Here is an 18,034-nt window from a genome sequence, read left to right as displayed (position 1 = left end):
TTGAACATTGCATGCTGAAGCAGCATACTACGTGACCGTGACGTCACGACCACGTGCTCTTGTTTGGTAAACATAGCCACATGCTTTTTTGACAGCTGTCTTCTTGACGAACCCTAACCTCACTTTGAAGGACAATAGAGCGTCGCTAACCTCACTGCTGCCATCTTTACGGCAGTAAACCTCAAGGCTGCCACCTTATGCATGTTACAGCGCGGAATTTAAAATCCAACAGCAGAACGTCGCTAACCTCACTCTTGCCATTTTGATGGGCTTAAACCTTACTGTTGCTACCTTGGTTATACGCTTTTGTGTTAGTTTACTATTAATCGCTAAGCTGTTCGCATCATCGAAGTAGAGAGTAACAAATGTCGAGTAGATTTAAAGAAGAATCTGTTAGCAGAAGATAAAAGTCCGTCATGGAAAAACCTATTTCTAGGTATATTTGCGAAGAGTGTGGAAAAGCATTTTCCCGAAGCTATCACAGGAGACGTCATGAGATATCATGTAGGACGATTTTTCAATGCAAACATTGTAGAAGAGAGTTCAAGAACGCATACAACGCTCAACGTCATGAAGCCGCGTGTAATGTAGCTTCATCGGGAACAAAATACAAAGAGCTCAACCATATTCCAGCGAACACTGATTTATGTTTAAAAAGTACACCTCTGCGAGAGATTTTTAATTCTCCCTTGCTGTCTAGGCCTGCTGCAAGTTCTGTTACTGAGCACAAACTTCAAGATAAAGAGAGGCAAGATCATGATTATGATAATAAGGATAATGATGTTGATCAAAACAGTAGTAAATGGAAAGTAGAAGAAGAAGAAAATTCATTGCCATTACAGCTTGATGATTTTACTTCATTTCCTAAGCCTACTACACGTTCTGTCGAAGTGCAAACATCTCAAGAAGAGATGCAAGGTAAAGAAGAAGGAAATTTCAACGCTTCATCGCTATCGAAACAAGTTATGTTTGTACCTAGAAACGCTACTGCTGAAGCACGTATTATATCAAAACAAGTCCCTGCACATCAACTGTCTGCATATAGACTCAAAGTTCACAACAAGCCTCTGTTACCCTATGTAGATATAAGCTACTGTAAAGACCCCAACGTACTGGTAAAACGTTTACAACTGCTAAGAGCCTATCATGATGCTGGTTACACACAGTACAAAGAAGATATTTTTGAAATAGAGCATGAATTACGTCGTGTTGGTATTATTAAGTAAGCGCTTACCCTCACCTAAGTCATCCATCTGTAGTATATAGTCGATCGAGTAGCTATATTCGTATAGATTATTTCCCAACATTCTCCCTTCCTTAGGGTGTTAACTCCGCCTCTAGTTGTAGAGCCGGTCTCAAGCCCGGATAAAGAGAGGAGAGGCGCCCTAGCCCTTTAGCCCATTAGCCCATTAGCCCTTTAGCCCTTTAGCCCTTTAGCCCTTTAGCCCTTTAGCCCATTAGCCCTTTAGCCCATTAGCCCTTTAGCCAAGGAATGTGCGGTAATCTAATCTTCTTAGAACAAAGGTATCCCCTGACATGTTCTAAACACATGTTGTATCGAGTACAGTGTTCTATTATAGTCTTGATCACTTATTTAGTGTTCTAAACACTTCAATCAATGTTCCGATCACATGATAAAGTTAACGGCATAGAGTGCGGTGTTCGATTCTAGTCTTGTTATGTTTCTTTAGTGATTTGCAAGTCTAAACATGCATAATGACGTCATCACTGCAGCACATGCTTACTCTAGCTATCCCGATGCAGGTTTAAACTTGTTCGATAGAGCTATACCTTGACATAAGAGGAGGCCTTAACAGCTTATGTATAGCCGCTATTGTTTAAAGATAGCTGCTGTGAAGAAAAAGCACATCGAATTTTTCAAATTACCTGCCACCACATTTCAAAGGTATGAGGTTTAGTGCTGTAAAGATACCTGCACGATGCAAAGCTAACTTTCTTCATCAGAGCAGCCACCATCTTGTGTGAGCACCTCTAGGCCGTATCATAAGCAGCTGTGTATAGTCACCGTCTTGTCGCTGCTACCTCCCGCAAGCACCCCTAGGGCGTCTCATAAGAGCAGCAGCCATCTTGTGCAAGCGCTCTTAAGCTATCTCATAAGAAGCTATGTATAGTCACCATCTTGTAGAAATAGATAGCTGCCAATGCCAAAGGGCCTAAGTAAGGATCGAACCGTCGATCTCATCATTAGACTATGTTTTTTCATGTTCCTGATACTGCAAACCTAGGTATCAGGTAGAAAAATTTTATCCGTTTTCGAGATATTTAACATTTTGCATTTAAGCCCCAAATTTAATGAATCGAACCTGCACGGCACGTTATACTCTCTACCATAGCTAGACCTGATCATGTTACGAAGACTTACTTCAATACAAGCTAAAACAGAGTGAATGCCAAAGGGCCTAAGTAGGAACCGAACCGTTGATCTCATCATTAGACTATGTTTTACTTGATCCTCGTACTGCGAACCGAGGTATTGGGCAGAAAATTTTTTGTCCGTTTTGCTCTACGATGCACTGCTTTCGAGATATTTAACATTTTGCATTTAAGCCCTAAATTTAATGAATCGAACTAGCACGACACGTTAGTCTCTAAGCTAAGAGCAGCAGCCATCTTGCGCAAGCACCCTTAAGGCGTCTCATAAGGAGACGTGTATAGCCGCCATCTTGTGTCCGCCATCTTGCGCAAGTATCCTTAGGGCGTCTCTAGCCATCTTGTGCAAGGACCCTTAAGCCGCCTCATAAGATCAGCCGCTATCTTGCGCAAGCATCCCTAGGGTATCTCATAAGGAGCCATGTATAACTGCCATCTTGCGCAAGCATCCCAAGGGCGTCTCATAAGAACCTGTGTATAGCAGCCATCTTGCGTAAGCACCCTTAAGGAGTCATGTATAGCCGCCATCTTATGCAATTAGCGTTGAGAGAGGACTGCTGTAGAATTTTTCTTTTTAAATTATCCACCACCACATTTCAAAGGTATCTAGCTAAAGATAGCAGCACTGCGTATGACAGGTGACGAATTTACATCTACTGCGATAAAGAGGGCAGCACGGTGCTCAAAGATGGCGGATGATAGCTGTCAAAAAAGCACGTAGCTATGTTTACCAAACAAGAGCATGTGGAATTTGCCGCCACCACATTTCAAACTAAAGAGGGCAGCACTATGCTCTGTTGATTAAAGATGGCGGATGGTAGCTGACAAAAAAGCACGTGAGTTTGTTTCCAAACAAGAGCACGTGGAATTTTTCAATTTGCCGCCACCACATTTCAAAGGTATCTAGCTAAAGATGGCAGCACGGTGCTCTCTTGATTAAAGATGGTAGATGATAGCTAACAGAACTTTTCTAATTGCCCGCTACTACATGCTTAAGGTAGTAGCCATAAAGAGGGCAGCACGGTGTTCTGTAGATTAAAGATGGCGGGTGATAGGTGATGAAATTACCCGCATAATAGCAGCACGGTGCTCTGTTGATTAAAGATGGCGGATGACAGCTGTCAAAAAAGCACATGGCTTTGTTTCCAAACAAGAGCACGTGGAATTTGCCGCCACCACATTTCAACTAAAGATGGCAGCACGGTGCTCTCTTGATTAAAAATGGTGGATGATAGCTAACAGAACTTTTCAAATTGCCCGCTACTACATGCTTAAGGTAGTAGCCATAAAGAGGGCAGCACGGTGTTCTGTAGATTAAAGATGGCGGGTGATAGGTGATGAAATTGCCCGCATGATAGCAGCACGGTGCTCTGTTGATTAAAGATGGCGGATGACAGCTGTCAAAAAAGCACATGGCTTTGTTTCCAAACAAGAGCACGTGGAATTTACCGCCACCACGTTTCAAACTAAAGAGGGCAGCACTGTGCTCTATAGATTAAAGATGGCAGATGACAGCTTTCAAAAAAGCACGTGAGTTTGTTTTCAAACAAGAGCACGTGGAATTTTTCAATTTACCGCCACCACATAGAGGGCAGCACTGTTCTCTCTGGATTAAAGATGGCTGCTTGTCGAAAATCATTTTTCAAATTATCCGCCACCACATTTCAAAGGTAAGTAGCTAAAGAGGGCAGCACTATGCTCTATAGATTAAAGATGGTGGATGACAGCTGTCAAAAAAAACACGTGGCTTTGTTTAACACGCGCTAGTTAGGTTAAGTTGGTAGCACTAAGGTTTAGGCCCGCCAAGATGACAGCACTGCCGATGACAGGTGACGCAAGAGGGCAGCACAGTGCTTTGTGGTTTAAAGATGGCGGATGACAGCTGTCAAAACAGCACGTGGCTTTGTTTAACACGCGCTAGTTAGGTTAAGTTGGTAGCACTAAGGTTTAGGCCCGCCAAGATGACAGCACTGCCGATGACAGGTGACGCAAGAGGGCAGCACAGTGCTCTGTAGTTTAAAGATGGCGGATGACAGCTGTCAAAAAAGCATGTGGCTGTCAAAAAGCACGTGGCTTTGTTTACCAAGCGCTAGTGAGGTTAAGTTGGTAGCACTAAGGTTTAGGCTCGTCAAGATGGCAGCACTGCCGATGACAGGTGATGAATTTTACATCTACTACGATAAAGAGGGCAGCACAGTGCTCTGTGGTTTAAAGATGGCGGATGACAGCTGTCAAAAAAGCACGTGGCTGTCAAAAAGCACGTGGCTTTGTTTACCAAGCGCTAGTGAGGTTAAGTTGGTAGCACTAAGGTTTAGGCTCGTCAAGATGGCAGCACTGCCGATGACAGGTGATGAATTTTACATCTACTACGATAAAGAGGGCAGCACAGTGCTCTGTGGTTTAAAGATGGCGGATGACAGCTGTCAAAAAAGCACGTGGCTGTCAAAAAGCACGTGGCTTTGTTTACCTCGCGCTAGTTAGGTTAAGTTGGTACTACTGAGGTTTAGGCCCGTCAAGATGGCAGTACTGAGGTTAGCGGTGCGTTGTTGTCTGTCAAAAAGCACGTGGCTTTGTTTACAAATTCAAATTTCCCGCGGGAGGTGGAGGAGGCTTCTGGGAGGCCTCTGGCTGAGGTGGAGGTGGAGGTGGCCACTGGGAGGCCTCTGGCTGAGGTGGAGGTGGAGGTGGCCACTGGGAGGCCTCTGGCTGAGGTGGAGGTGGAGGTGGCCACTGGGAGCCTGAGGTGGAGGTGGCCGCAGAACCATCCAATTATACTACTCTCGTACATCTATAAAAGGTATATGACAGAAAATCAGAGAAAGATGTTGACCGTACTGAGGGATTATGGGATCGGTGGTAGACTATTTCAGGCAATAAAAGACTCTTATATTGACCATAACACCACAGTAAGAATTAATTGTAGAATGAGTTCTTGTTTCAAAGGAGTTACACGGGTTAGACAAAGCTGTATTTTTCACCCTTTTTGTACATACATACTTTACATGGATCATTAAATGAAAGGTATAAGATGGCAATGAGGAATTTTGGCCTATGCTGAAGACTTCGTCTTATGGCAGAAAGGGCTCAGAGCTTCAATATATCTTGGGGCTTGAAAATAGGTGCAGCGAGTACAGTATGAAAACTAGCATTTTCAAGACTAAAGTGACGTCACACTAAATTGAATTACGAGAACTGAACGTCAGGTTAGGAAATATAAAAATGGAATAGAGGATCATCTCAAATGCAGAGCGGTTAACATGGCCTTGGGCCGGAATAGTGCATATATGCGCTTCTCGTGACGGTGTGTCATTGGCGGATAGTGATGGGATATTCGATTCATTTTGCTGAATCGATTCATTTGATTCCGTTTACGTTACTGCTCACGTTAGGGCTCATTAGAGTAATCGATCCTATTGCATCTGTGTGGTGTGTACTGATAAGACAGCAGCAACAACATTCAATGCATGCTGCTGCCATCTGGTCTTCATTGTATGAACTGCTTTCCTATGCGTCATCCAGATTTCAGATTCTCTATCCTCCTGCAGCCAATTCTTCGCATCAAGTTTTGATGTTACAAAGCCTTCCCCCGACTAGTGTTGGCTACTGAATGCACGATTCGAAGCAGTGTATCGATTCATCCAAGTGTCCGAGTGAATCGATTCACAGGAACGGTGAGCTCACGGCACACGATTCAGCTTACTCTCAGCGGACAGTGCTGAGTGGCGCACTCACTGGACGTTGACGGGGAGCCGAGCTTCCGCTGCAGCGAGACAGTGAATCATGGCACATCGAAAGAATCGTGAACGAGTGCGGCTCAGTGAGACACTAGATACACACAGCTCCTTATCGGCTCACTGGACACTGGCGGGTGGCGTAGAGCCGAGCTTCCGCTGCAGCGAGACATACAGTGAGCCATGGCACACCGAAGGAATCGTGAACGAGCACGGCTCAGTGAGACACAAGATGCACACGGCTCCTTATCGGCACACTGGACAGTGGACACTGGCGGAGAGCCGGGCTTCCTCTGAAGCAATGCATACAGAGCCATGGTAGACCCTACATTGAAAGAATCGTACGTTAAATGGACTCCCGAGCTCAGCTCATTTGAAAATAATACCCACTTGCATTCAGTGACCTCTTCTTACAGGGAGGTTTAAATAATAGATGGATTTATTTTCAGTGTTAAAAAGACAGTCAAAACATAATTCTAAAGTAGCTAGTAAGTAGATAGGCTATTAGGTTATGCTATTTATTAGTTTAATGAATCTTAGGCCCGGTTTCATCAACACATGTTAAATATATACTAACAAGTAGTTAGTTAATACGGAGTTAGAAATTTAACATCTTGTTAGGTTTCTTGCGTTTCATCAAACGTTTTTTGTGAAATGTTAACTAATCGACTGTTAACTCTCCCAATATTGCGAACTGGTGCGAATCAAGGAGGCAGTGGTACGAAAATGCTGTTTTACAACGCGCTCCGATGCGCTTTTGTTTGAGCACAGCTGTAAAATATGGCGCGTGAAGTGAAACGGAATCGTAGTTCTAATTTTTCCTCCTTCGAAAAAGACTTGTTAATTGAATTAGTAAATATATATAAATTATTGAGTGCAAGCGCACAGATGGCTTGACGATAAAATAAGAGGACGAGGCGCGGGAAAAGTCCGCGAGGGTTTCAATGGGGTAAACAGATACTTTTTTTAGTGGGTATCCGCTGTCACCTAACAAAATCACTTCGTTAATTGTCCCACTTCAAACTGTGCTCCAATATGGGAGTTATTAAATATTGTATTGTCGTGTGCAGAACCAGACCACCTAGCAAGTATATCCCTGATTTGGAGGTTAGGCTCACTAAACACCTGAACATTAACTGAGAAATATCCCTTTCGATTACGATATATTTCGGCCCAATTGCCTCCAGGTGATTGGATTCTTACATGTGTGCAATATATTGCACGTAGAACAAACACCGGGAAAACCATAGAGTTAGTAAATTATACACTAGAGGTAGCATTGGCGCCACCGTCTACGAGAGAATCGCTGTAGCCAGCGGAGCATGTTGAAATCGCAGCTGTTTGGCAAAAAGCTCACTCCGCTATACTAATCAATGTAAATAAAGTACTTTTAAAACTGTGTGGATACAGATATGGTTTAAAATTCTTACATGTAAACATTCTCAGATATTACAGTATACTTGCGATGCTTCTCACCAGTAAAAAAGAAAGCCCTAAAAGCATAAATACAGGAGAAATGCCTGATAAAAGAGCACGGTGTTCAGGTGTAGTTATGAAACACAAAATCAATATACTGTTCATATGAAGTCTTCTAACAACATAGGTTTAGAAGGAGGGCACGTATATTTCGCTATATTTTGTGTAAATGACCAGGACTTTGGTATAGTTCTGCCCAACGACCGAAAAAATCCTCTCTTGTACGAAGCGGATGAGCGAGTTTTTAGGCCTAAAAGCGTTGTCGAGATTTTGGGGTAAAGTAGACAAAATATTGTTATCGTTGGTTTCGACGCTGGCTTTCTAAACCCAAGTTGGCAGGTTCGAGCCTGGCTCAGTCCGATGATACTTGAAGATGCTTAAATATGTCAGCCTCTTGTAGATAAATTTACTGGCACATGACAGAACTCCCGTGGGAAAAAAATCTGACACCTCAGCGTCTCCGAAAACCGTGTAAGTAGGTAGTGGAACGTAAAGCCATTATTATTATTATTATTATTATTATTATTATTATTATTATTATTATTATTATTATTATTATTATTATTATTATTATTCGTTTTGGCCTACTAGGGACCACGGGGCTCGTCTTAACTCTTAGTTAAGGTCTTCTGCTTTTTCTTGGCCCAGTATGATTTCATTTTCTGATTATTATTATTATTATTATTATTATTATTATTATTATTATTATTATTATTATTATTATTATTATTATTATTATTATTATTATCGATGTTTTCCAAACGCGATTACAAGTGGAAATACGACACTCGGTTGTGGTTTCAGACTATTATGGAGGTTTTATTTATTTTTTCCTGAAATGCATGATTGCTTTAAGATTTTAACTTATAAAATGATTTCCGTTAATGGAAAGGGTGAGTGGTAAATTATATGATTGAAGACAACTGAAAAAAATACTTATAATAATTTTTACAATTTGTTAACATCGCACCGACACAGATAGGCCTTATGGCGACGATGGAATAGGAAAAGATTGGGAGTGGGAAGGAAGCGCCCGTGTGCTTAATTAAGGTACATCCCCGGCATTTACCTGGTGTGAAAATGGGAAACCCACGGAAATCCATCTTCGGGGCTGCCGACAGTGGGGTTTGAACCCACTATTTCCCGAAAGCAAGCTTACAGCTGCGTGGGCCTAACCGCGCGGTAAACTCGCGTGGTCAATAATTTATTATGCTTATATCTCCATATGACATTTCAGGGAATAATATTGACGAAAGTAAAGGACTCACAGATGTTCACACGGTGCAGGACATCTATAATAGTCTCTATATTTTAAAATCTGGTAAGGTATGAATGGGGACTGCTACACGTATTGTACGAAGGGAAAGCAACAAACTGTATATACAGAAAATATATTCAATAGCTTTTAATGCTATAAATACACACAGAAAGTGAAAAACGAAGCACAATTCCAGGCTATCATGTACATCTTTTCTTATTTTCTTTTTTTGTACCAATTTGCTTTATGTCGCACCGCCACACATAGGTCTTACGGCGACTATGGGACAGGAAAGGGCTGGGAGTGGGAAGGAAACGACTAATAATAATGTTATTTGCTTTACGTCCCACTAACTACTCTTTTACGGTTTTCGGAGACGCCGAGGTGCCGGAATTTAGTCCCGCAGGAGTTCTTTTACGTGCCAGAAAATCTACCGACACGAGGCTGACGTATTTGAGCACCTTCAAATACCACCGGACTGAGCCAGGATCGAACCTGCCAAGTTGGGGTCAGAAGGCCAGCGCCTTAACCGTCTGAGCCACTCAGCCCGGCAGGAAACGACTGTGGCCTTAATTAGGGTACAGCCCCAGCATTTGTCTCTTATAAAAATTGGAAATCATCTTCAGGGCTCCCGACAGTGGGGTTCAAACCCACTATCTCCTGAATCAAGCTGACAGCTATGTGACCCAAAGCCTACAGCCACTCGCTCGGTAGCATGCACATGATTTTTTTTGATATTCGCTTTCAGTGAAAGGAAAATGTCATCCCTTATATTTCCTACAACATTAATTTCAGTCTTCAAGGAAAGATCCAAAGAATCTCATTCACGCCGACAGGGGAATCAGTCATTAAGTCAGCCCACGTAGTCCAATTCATATGACGATAAGTGTCACGCAAAGTATTATTTTATAAGCACGGAAATGAATTTCAAGGAAACGTACCTGTGAAATGATACGCCACTGCCCTTTATGAACCTTCTATGCAGCCATTAACTGCACAGGAGACTGGCATTTTCCTTCAGAGAAGTATATACTTAAATTTAGCGGGAAGCTCCAGTACTGACAGTGCCAAACAATCCAGCTTTTGCCAAACAGCGCGCTCGTTCAACTTCGCACGCGACTGCAGCGCCAATGCTACCTCTAGTGTATTATTTACTAACTCTATGGGGAAAACGGCTTATTTCATAGAAGTCGCGGATAATTTGCTGACGCTCTTCTACTGAAGGGAATGTTAAATACCTCCTTCTCATGGATGCTATTGCTGCAGACACTCGACAAACAACTCTATTAACAGTGGCTTTAGAAATTCCAGCATTGTCCCGGCCATTATGCGAAAATAACCAGTAGCAAAAACTCGTAATATTATCAGTACCTGCAAGATTGGAGAAAGAGGTAAGTTTCTCTTCGTAGGATATTCTAACCTCACTTTAATTTCGTCAACAACCTTAGCAAGGACTGTTTTCGATAACCTGTATCTATGAAGAAATTTCGGATCCGTCAAATTTTCAAAGTCATTACGTCGCTGAACTCTTCTTCGATCAGGATTGTTTTGTAAAAGATCTAAATAGAGCAATTCCGCCTCGAAAGCGAAATTCACAGCAGCCATTTTGGAACAGGTTGCTAAATGCTAATGTTAGCCATTTAACATTGGAAATGGCTGATGTTAACTTTAATACGCAGTTTAACATTTGTTAATGTTAACATTTGTTGATGAAACGCAAATTTTCTTAAATCGTATGTTAAAATGATTTAACACCTTGTTAGGTACTAACATGTGTTGATGAAACCGGGCCTTCGTGTTATACCGGCAACTTAGTTGACATTTGACAATTAATTAAACTTGACTCTAGCCTGCCCTAAGACTATGAGTCATGCTCAGGACCACTCAAAAGTACATGTTTTATATTGGGAAGAACGGCTCAGTATTGCCTCAGTTCGTCACATCGTTGCACAAGACTTCAATAATACGTTGACAGTAAGTGAGCCGACTGACGCAATAACTTAACCAACAGTATGTTGAATCAGAAAACCAGTGGGCTACTCTACATCTCGGGAAGCCTATACAAAATATGACGATTTAAAAATCCTCTGCTGATAGAAAAATACAGTACATATATTCAAAAATGACTTAGCGAGTTGGACGTGCGGTTAGTATCGCGTAGCTATGCGCTTGCATTCGGGGGATGGTGGGTTCGAATCCCACCGTCGGCAGCCGTTAAGATGGTTTTCCGTAGTTTCTCTATTTTCACACCAGAAAATGCTGGGACTGTACCTTAATTAAGGCCATGGCTGCTACCTTCCTAATCACAGACCTTTCCCATCCTGCGTCGCCGGAAACCTTCGATGTATTAGAGTGACTAGCATTTGAGCTATAACAATTATTATTATTATTATTATTATTATTATTATTATTATTATTATTATTATTAACAACTAAGTGAGATTTTTACTGTAGTATTACAATATAGTACTGCACAACTACCTATTTTTTCTGCATTTCTTTTTTTAACTTACTTGTTTTGTACTTACCGTGAATACAATGAAATCTGCAAGTAATTGATAGGGAATCTCCCACCTGGGTGATAGCTCTAAATGCAGATCATTGATTATTGTGTGTACAGATGTTTTTTATTTAGTTAAGTTGCCACTATGGGGGAAAGGCCTTATAACATCAACACTCGATACGAAGAGCAACCTGAACCTCAAAGCTAGACGACGCACAAGAAAGGAGTTCATAGTATGAAGACCAGATGGCAGCAGCGAGCAGCGATCACTGAATGCCGTTGCCGCCGTCTGACCACACCAGTACATACTACGCAGATGCAGTAGGAGCGGTGAATCTAATGTGCCGTGAATCGGATCACTGTATCTATTCAGTAACGTGAACCAAGGCCAACTACAATGTAATTGTAGTTGGTCTTGCGTGAACGGAGTCAAATGAATCGATTCAGTAAAATGAATCGAATGTCCCATCACTACCCCCGACAGTGACAACTCAATTAAATAAGTATATAGAGTTAGATGAATCGAATGAATCGAATGTCCCATCACTACCCCCGACAGTGACAACTCAATTAAATAAGTATATAGAGTTAGATGAAAAATATGTGTACACACAATCATCAATGATCTGCATTTAGAGCTGTCCCTATCAATTATTTGCCTAGTCTTTTCTTAAATGATTTCAAAGAACTTGGAAAATTCATGATATTCTCGGTAAGTACATAATACAAAATAAATAAGTTAAAAATTGAAATGCAGAAAGAAATAGGTACCTACTTGTGCAGTACTATACATGCTTATTACAACACAAAACTTCCGCAGTTAATAATAATAATAATAATAATAATAATAATAATAATAATAATAATAATAATAATAATAATAATAATAATCATAATAATAATAATAATACATACATACATACATTATCATTATAGACCGTTATGCCTTTCAGTGTTCAGTCTGCAAGCCTCTGTGAATTGACTAAACGTCGCCACAATCCTCTATTTGCAACTAGTGCTGTGACCTCATTTAGTTCTATACCCCTTATCTTTGAATCGTTAGAAACTGAGTCTAACCATCGTCGTCGTGGTTTTTCTCTACTCCTCTTATCCTCCATAACAGAGTCCACTATTCTCCTAGGTAACCTATTCTCCTCCTTTCGTCACACATGACCCCACCACCGATGCCGGTTTATGCCTACAGCTTCATCCATTGAGTTCATTCCTAACTTAGCCTTTATCTCCTCCTGCCATTGTTCCCACCTGTTTGAACCAGCAATCATTCTCGCTACTTTCATGTCTGTTGCTTCTAACTTACGAATAAGATATCCTGAATCCATCCAGCTTTCACTCCCGTAAATCAAAGTTGGTCTGAAAACAGACCGATGTAAAGATAGCTTCGTCCTGGAGCTGACTTCCTTCTTACAGAACACTGTAGATCGCAACTGCGAGCTCAATGCATTAGCTTTACTACACCTTGATTTAATTTCATATAACCACATTCCAGTTGAGAATTGTAGTGTAAATAAGGTATATTTAGATAGTATTTTGCCTGCTATATTCGTGTGTATCTTTCGTGTGTATCTATTAGAGCATTGTAGGATAAAAGAGGGATGGGAAGGATAGGGGGAATTGTAGAAGACAGTTTGTCGAATCCTAAGGGGAAGGAGATTTCAGGCTAAGGGTTCTATTTAGGATCAGAATTCAGGACAGGTGTGTGTGAGAAATCGGTATGAGTCATTGAAGGTAGAACAACAGAAGGAAGACAGGGAACTGTTGCTGAGAAGTGTGGAAGTAGGAAGAGAAAAGGTAGGAAGGGGAAATGTAGAGTAGAGAACAGGAAAATACAGGTGGAACAGGTCATGGGTGGGAGAGAAAAGGCAGTAGGACGTAGCTTCTGCAGCAGTCAGGAAAGATAGGGCTGACTAAATGAGGTGGACAGGGTTGAGGCTCTGGTCATGTGTGGAGGAAACGGAGCCAGGGTAGAGTGTTATCCAGGAATTAGGCTGAGGCAGATGTTGATGAAAGCAGAAGAGAAGGAGGAGGGAAAGGAGAAGGTGGCAGTTTTTCGCGTTGGTACCAATAACGCCGTGAAAAGCAGGTATAAGTACCAACATATTTGGATATGAGAGGGATCTGGTAAATACAGCACGGGTGAAGTTTAAGGAAGCGGAGATTATTATCAGTGGAATACTGTGTAGTAGTGATACTGACTGGAAGGTGATTGGGGATTTAAATTAGACTATGTAGTAGGTATGTGGAAAACTGGGAGTGGAATTTCTAGATCCTAATGGGTGGGTAGTATATAGGGATCTACGCTCAGATGGCATTCACTTAAATCGCAGTGGTACGTATCAGTTAGGAAATTTGTTTAGAATGGTTATAGGGAGGTACATTCAGGGAAACAGGGTGGTATAAGGAGCGGTGATAACAGGAATCTGGAAGTCAAGTAGGGATGACGTAAAAATGTTTGTGCTGAACCGTAGAAGTATTGTAAAGAGAGGAATAGAATTAAGTAATTTAATAGATATATACATACCAGATATTGTAATATGAGTTGAATCATGGCTGAGAAATGATATAATGGACATATAAATTTTTTCACGGAAGATGAGACGTACGAAATTCTAGGTGTAAGGCTCATTTATAAAGATAATTGGCAACTTGATGTCTTTGGTGTGTACAGACCGGGAAAGGGTAGCGCTGAATCAGAATTATTTGATAAGATAATCAGCTACGTGGGAAACGACATGGAATGGATTGTGATAGTAGCAGGAGATTTGGAAGGTAATGCGAACGACAGGATGCATGACCAACAAGTGGCAAATAAGATAATATGGGAAGGACAGCTGATTCAGAAAGTGATGGAACCAACAAAAGGGATGAATATACTGGACGTGGTGTTGGTAAAACCAGATGAGCGCTATAGAGAAACCGAAGTAATAGATGGTATTAGTGATCACGAAGCTGTTTTTTGTTGCAGTTAAAATAAATGTGATAGAAAGGAAGGTCTTTAAAGGAGGACTATTGGGCAGTACCATATGGCTGATAAAACAGGCATGAGGGAGTTTTTAAAAAGTAACTACAATCGGTGCAAAGCGGTAAATAAAAATGTAAGCAGACCCTGGGATGGGTTTAAAGCAATTGTAGAGGAATGTGAAAACAGGTTTGTACCTTTGAAGGTGGTAAGGAAAGGTAAAGGCCCACATTATTATAACAGACATATAAGGAGACTAAGAAGGAGGTGCAGACTAGAAAGAAATAAGGTAGAAGTGGCTGTGGAAGTAAGAAGAAATTGAAGGAACTTACTAGGAAATTGAATCTAGCAAAGAACTCAGCTAAGGATAACATGATGGCAAGCATAATTGGCAGCCATACAAATTTTAGTGAAAAATGGACCGGTATGTATAGGTACTTCAAGGCAGAAACAGGTTCCAAGAAGGACATTCCAGGAAGCATTAATGAACAAGTGGAGTGTGTACCGGAATGTGAGGTTCCCCAAAAGGCAGAAGTATTCAGTCAGCAGTATGTAAAGATTGTTGGTTACAATGATAATGTACAGATAGAGGGAGGGAACTAATATTAAAGAAGTATTAAAATGTACCTATAATAACAATGACATTTACAATAAGATACAAAAGTTTAAAACTAGAAAAGCGGCTGGAATTGGTAAGATTTCTGGAGATATACGAAAGACAATGGGTTGGGATATAGTACCATATCTGAAGTACTTTTTTGATTATTGTTTGCATGCATGAGCTATACCAAATGAATGGAGTGTTGCTATAATAGCCCCTCTGTACAAAGGAAAGGTTGACATAAAGCTGAAAATTACAGGCCATTAAGTTTTCCATGCATTGCAGATTAGCTTTGGGAAAGCATTCTTTCTGATTATATTAGACTTGTTTGCGAAATTAATAACTGGTTCGATAGAGGGCAGTTCGTGTTTAGGAAAGGTTATTCCATTGAAGCTCAGCTAGTAGGATTCCAGCAAATTATAGCAGTTATCTTGGATTCAGGAGGTCAAATGAACTCTATCGCGATTGACCTCTCTAAGGCATTTGATAGGGTGGATCATGGGAGACTACTTGCAAAAATGAGTGCAATTGGACTAGACGATAGAGTGACTGAATGCGTTGCTATATTTCTGGAAAACAGATCTCAGAGAATTAGAGTTGGCGAAGACCCTCTGAGCAACTGCAAAATGACCTCGGTACGTTGATAAACGGGGTTAAATGTGAGGTTGTGAGTTTCACAAACAGAAAAAGTCCTCTCAGTTTTAATTACTGCGTTGATGGGGTGGAAGTTCCTAATGGGGATCACTGTAAGTACCTGGAAATATCTTCATTGTGGTAAACACGTAAATGGAATTGTAAATAAAAGGTAGAAAACTCTGCACATGGTTTTGAGGGTGTTTAGGGTTTGTAGTAAGGATGTAAAGGAGAGGGCATACAAGTCTGTGGTAAGACCCCAACTAGAGTATGGTTCCAGTGTATGGGACCCTCACCAGGATTACTTGATCCAAGAACTGGGAAAAATCCAAAGAAAAGCAGCTCGATTTGTTCTGGGTGATTTCCGACAAAAGAGTAGCGTTACAAAAATGTTGCAATGTTTGGGCTGGGAAGACTTGGGAGAAAGAAGACGAGCTGCTCGACTAAGTGGTATGTTCCGAACTTTCAGTGAAGAGATAGCGTGAAATGACATCAGTACACGAATAAGTTTGAGTGGTGTCTTTAAAAGTAGGAAAGTTCACAATATGAAGGTAAAGTTGGAATTCAAGAGGACAAATTGGGGCATGTATTCGTTTATAGCAAGGGGAGTTAGGAATGGGAATAACTTACCAAGGGAGATGTTCAATATATTTCCAATGCCTTTGAAATCATTCAAGAAAATGTTACGAAAACAACAGACAGGGAATCTGCCAGCGGGCGACTGCCCTAAATGCAGATCAGTAGTAATTAATAGTGATTGATCAGAAAGAATGCTGTCCCAGACCGTACATGCAACATTCGTCAAGTTAACTGGCCTGTTATTATCCGCCTTAATTTTATCACCGCTTACTGTGTACAGCGGAGTTACTATTGGAACTTCACATAACTTTATTATAGCTCTTTAATGCAATCAGTACTGACATGAATACAGGTCTCTCTTCAGTTCGTCCAACGGAGACCTAAACAGCTGTACGGGAGGCGCGCGCTGAGGCAGGTGCTGTAGCGCATTGTGCGCTTGGTCTGGGTTTATAAGAGAGACCCTGTATCAATAGATGAATGAATCAGCCAATCATTCGATCAGTCAAACAGTCAATATTATTTATCGTTCATTGGGTGAATTATTCAATAAAAAAGTAGTTCGTGTAACTATTTATGGAAAAGAAAAGAAGTGAGTGAAATTTGTTGGCTTGCCGTTTTGTGTTGGTTTCTGTTAGTGGAGCTGTATGAGCAAAGATGCCGTCCTCTGATGACTTGTAGTAAAAAATGTCTACCATTTTCATTTCATATTAGCAACCTAAACTGTAAGCAAAACTTCACAATATATTTCAGAATTGACTTCTTGTGTATTGACACTGTTTATGAATAATGGGCCAGGAACTCTTTATCCTTACAACAGGATAGATACAGGAGTACCTTAACATGAGGCCATCTGTTTCAGGACCCTGACTCACGTAGAAGTTCTTGAACCTGGTGCGTTCAGTGACCTGCGGCATCTTAGAACTATGTAAGTCTTTCGTAGGCATGAATGCACGAGTTAAATTACATATTTTGCAGATAAATACTCCATCCTTACTTTTCAGATATATTTCTGAAGTCCAGTCATTAAAAGAGTTGCCTGGCGGTTTTCTTGAAGGCGTTTCCCCGAGCTTCGTTACGCTGTAAGTATTGTTACTTAGTAAATACGATGCATCCTATTTTTGGGTTCTTAGAGTTAGTTCACTGTTCTAGGCGAGTGGTGAGAACGGGATTACAGAAGATACCAAATCTGCGAGGACTATGGCGAGAGACAATAATGCACATGATGTGAGTGGGGAGAACAGCAAATTGTATGTTAGCCTCCCTTGCCAGTTCGCAGCTCACTTCTCGGCTATCATGTTGCAGAGATCTGGAGGCCAACCGGATCGCCATATTGGGCTCCAACGCCCTCCACGTGAAGGCCCATCAAGTGTTAGTTTGATTCTATCACGCTGTTTTGTTCCATACTGTGACATTATACATCTTCACTGTACTTGTAGAACACTCATCCCAATCTCTCACTGATTACAGGATGCTTAACTACAACGCCATTGAGGCAGTGGAGAGCTGGGCGTTTAACGGGTCTCAAATCGGAAAACTGTGAGTATTTAGGTTAAAGTAATATGTATATTCTTTCGTATCGTAATGAAAGTGTAACTCTGATGTTCATCTATTAACTTTATTTTACCTCACTTTTCATTTTAAGTCTAAATTATTTAATTCTTAGGTAGTTCTTTATACACGGGACCTACAGGAATGTGGTTACGTGCAGAGGCTGAAGTTCTCAATCGTAAATTTTCCAATATTTCGAAACTGTTTATTTAAATTTGTATTTATTTAATTTAGGATCAGCGACAGCAAAACGCCGAATTATAAAGATCCGTAATACGTACAATTGTTATTAATCTAAGATGAAAAATATACAAACATTTATATAGGCTACACAATA

At 41.0% G+C, this 18,034-nt stretch overlaps 1 protein-coding gene across 2 annotated transcripts in view; it reads left to right on the top strand.

The window, feature by feature from the left end:
• The window catches only part of LOC136863936 (follicle-stimulating hormone receptor), a 296,597-nt gene that overhangs the window by 103,718 nt on the left and 174,845 nt on the right, over positions 1 to 18,034 (top strand). For both annotated transcript variants that reach the window (XM_068226488.1, XM_067140382.2), the window contains exons 4-8: positions 17,009 to 17,074; positions 17,151 to 17,228; positions 17,299 to 17,373; positions 17,452 to 17,517; positions 17,617 to 17,685. In XM_068226488.1, the coding sequence (XP_068082589.1) occupies positions 17,009 to 17,074; positions 17,151 to 17,228; positions 17,299 to 17,373; positions 17,452 to 17,517; positions 17,617 to 17,685 (354 nt within the window). The remainder of the gene's footprint in view (positions 1 to 17,008; positions 17,075 to 17,150; positions 17,229 to 17,298; positions 17,374 to 17,451; positions 17,518 to 17,616; positions 17,686 to 18,034) is intronic.

This window comes from Anabrus simplex, chromosome 2 (assembly GCF_040414725.1).
Source record: "Anabrus simplex isolate iqAnaSimp1 chromosome 2, ASM4041472v1, whole genome shotgun sequence".
Lineage (NCBI taxonomy): Eukaryota > Metazoa > Arthropoda > Insecta > Orthoptera > Tettigoniidae > Anabrus > Anabrus simplex.
Note: the sequence above shows the minus strand (reverse complement) of the source record. Positions and strands in the feature narration are given on the sequence as shown.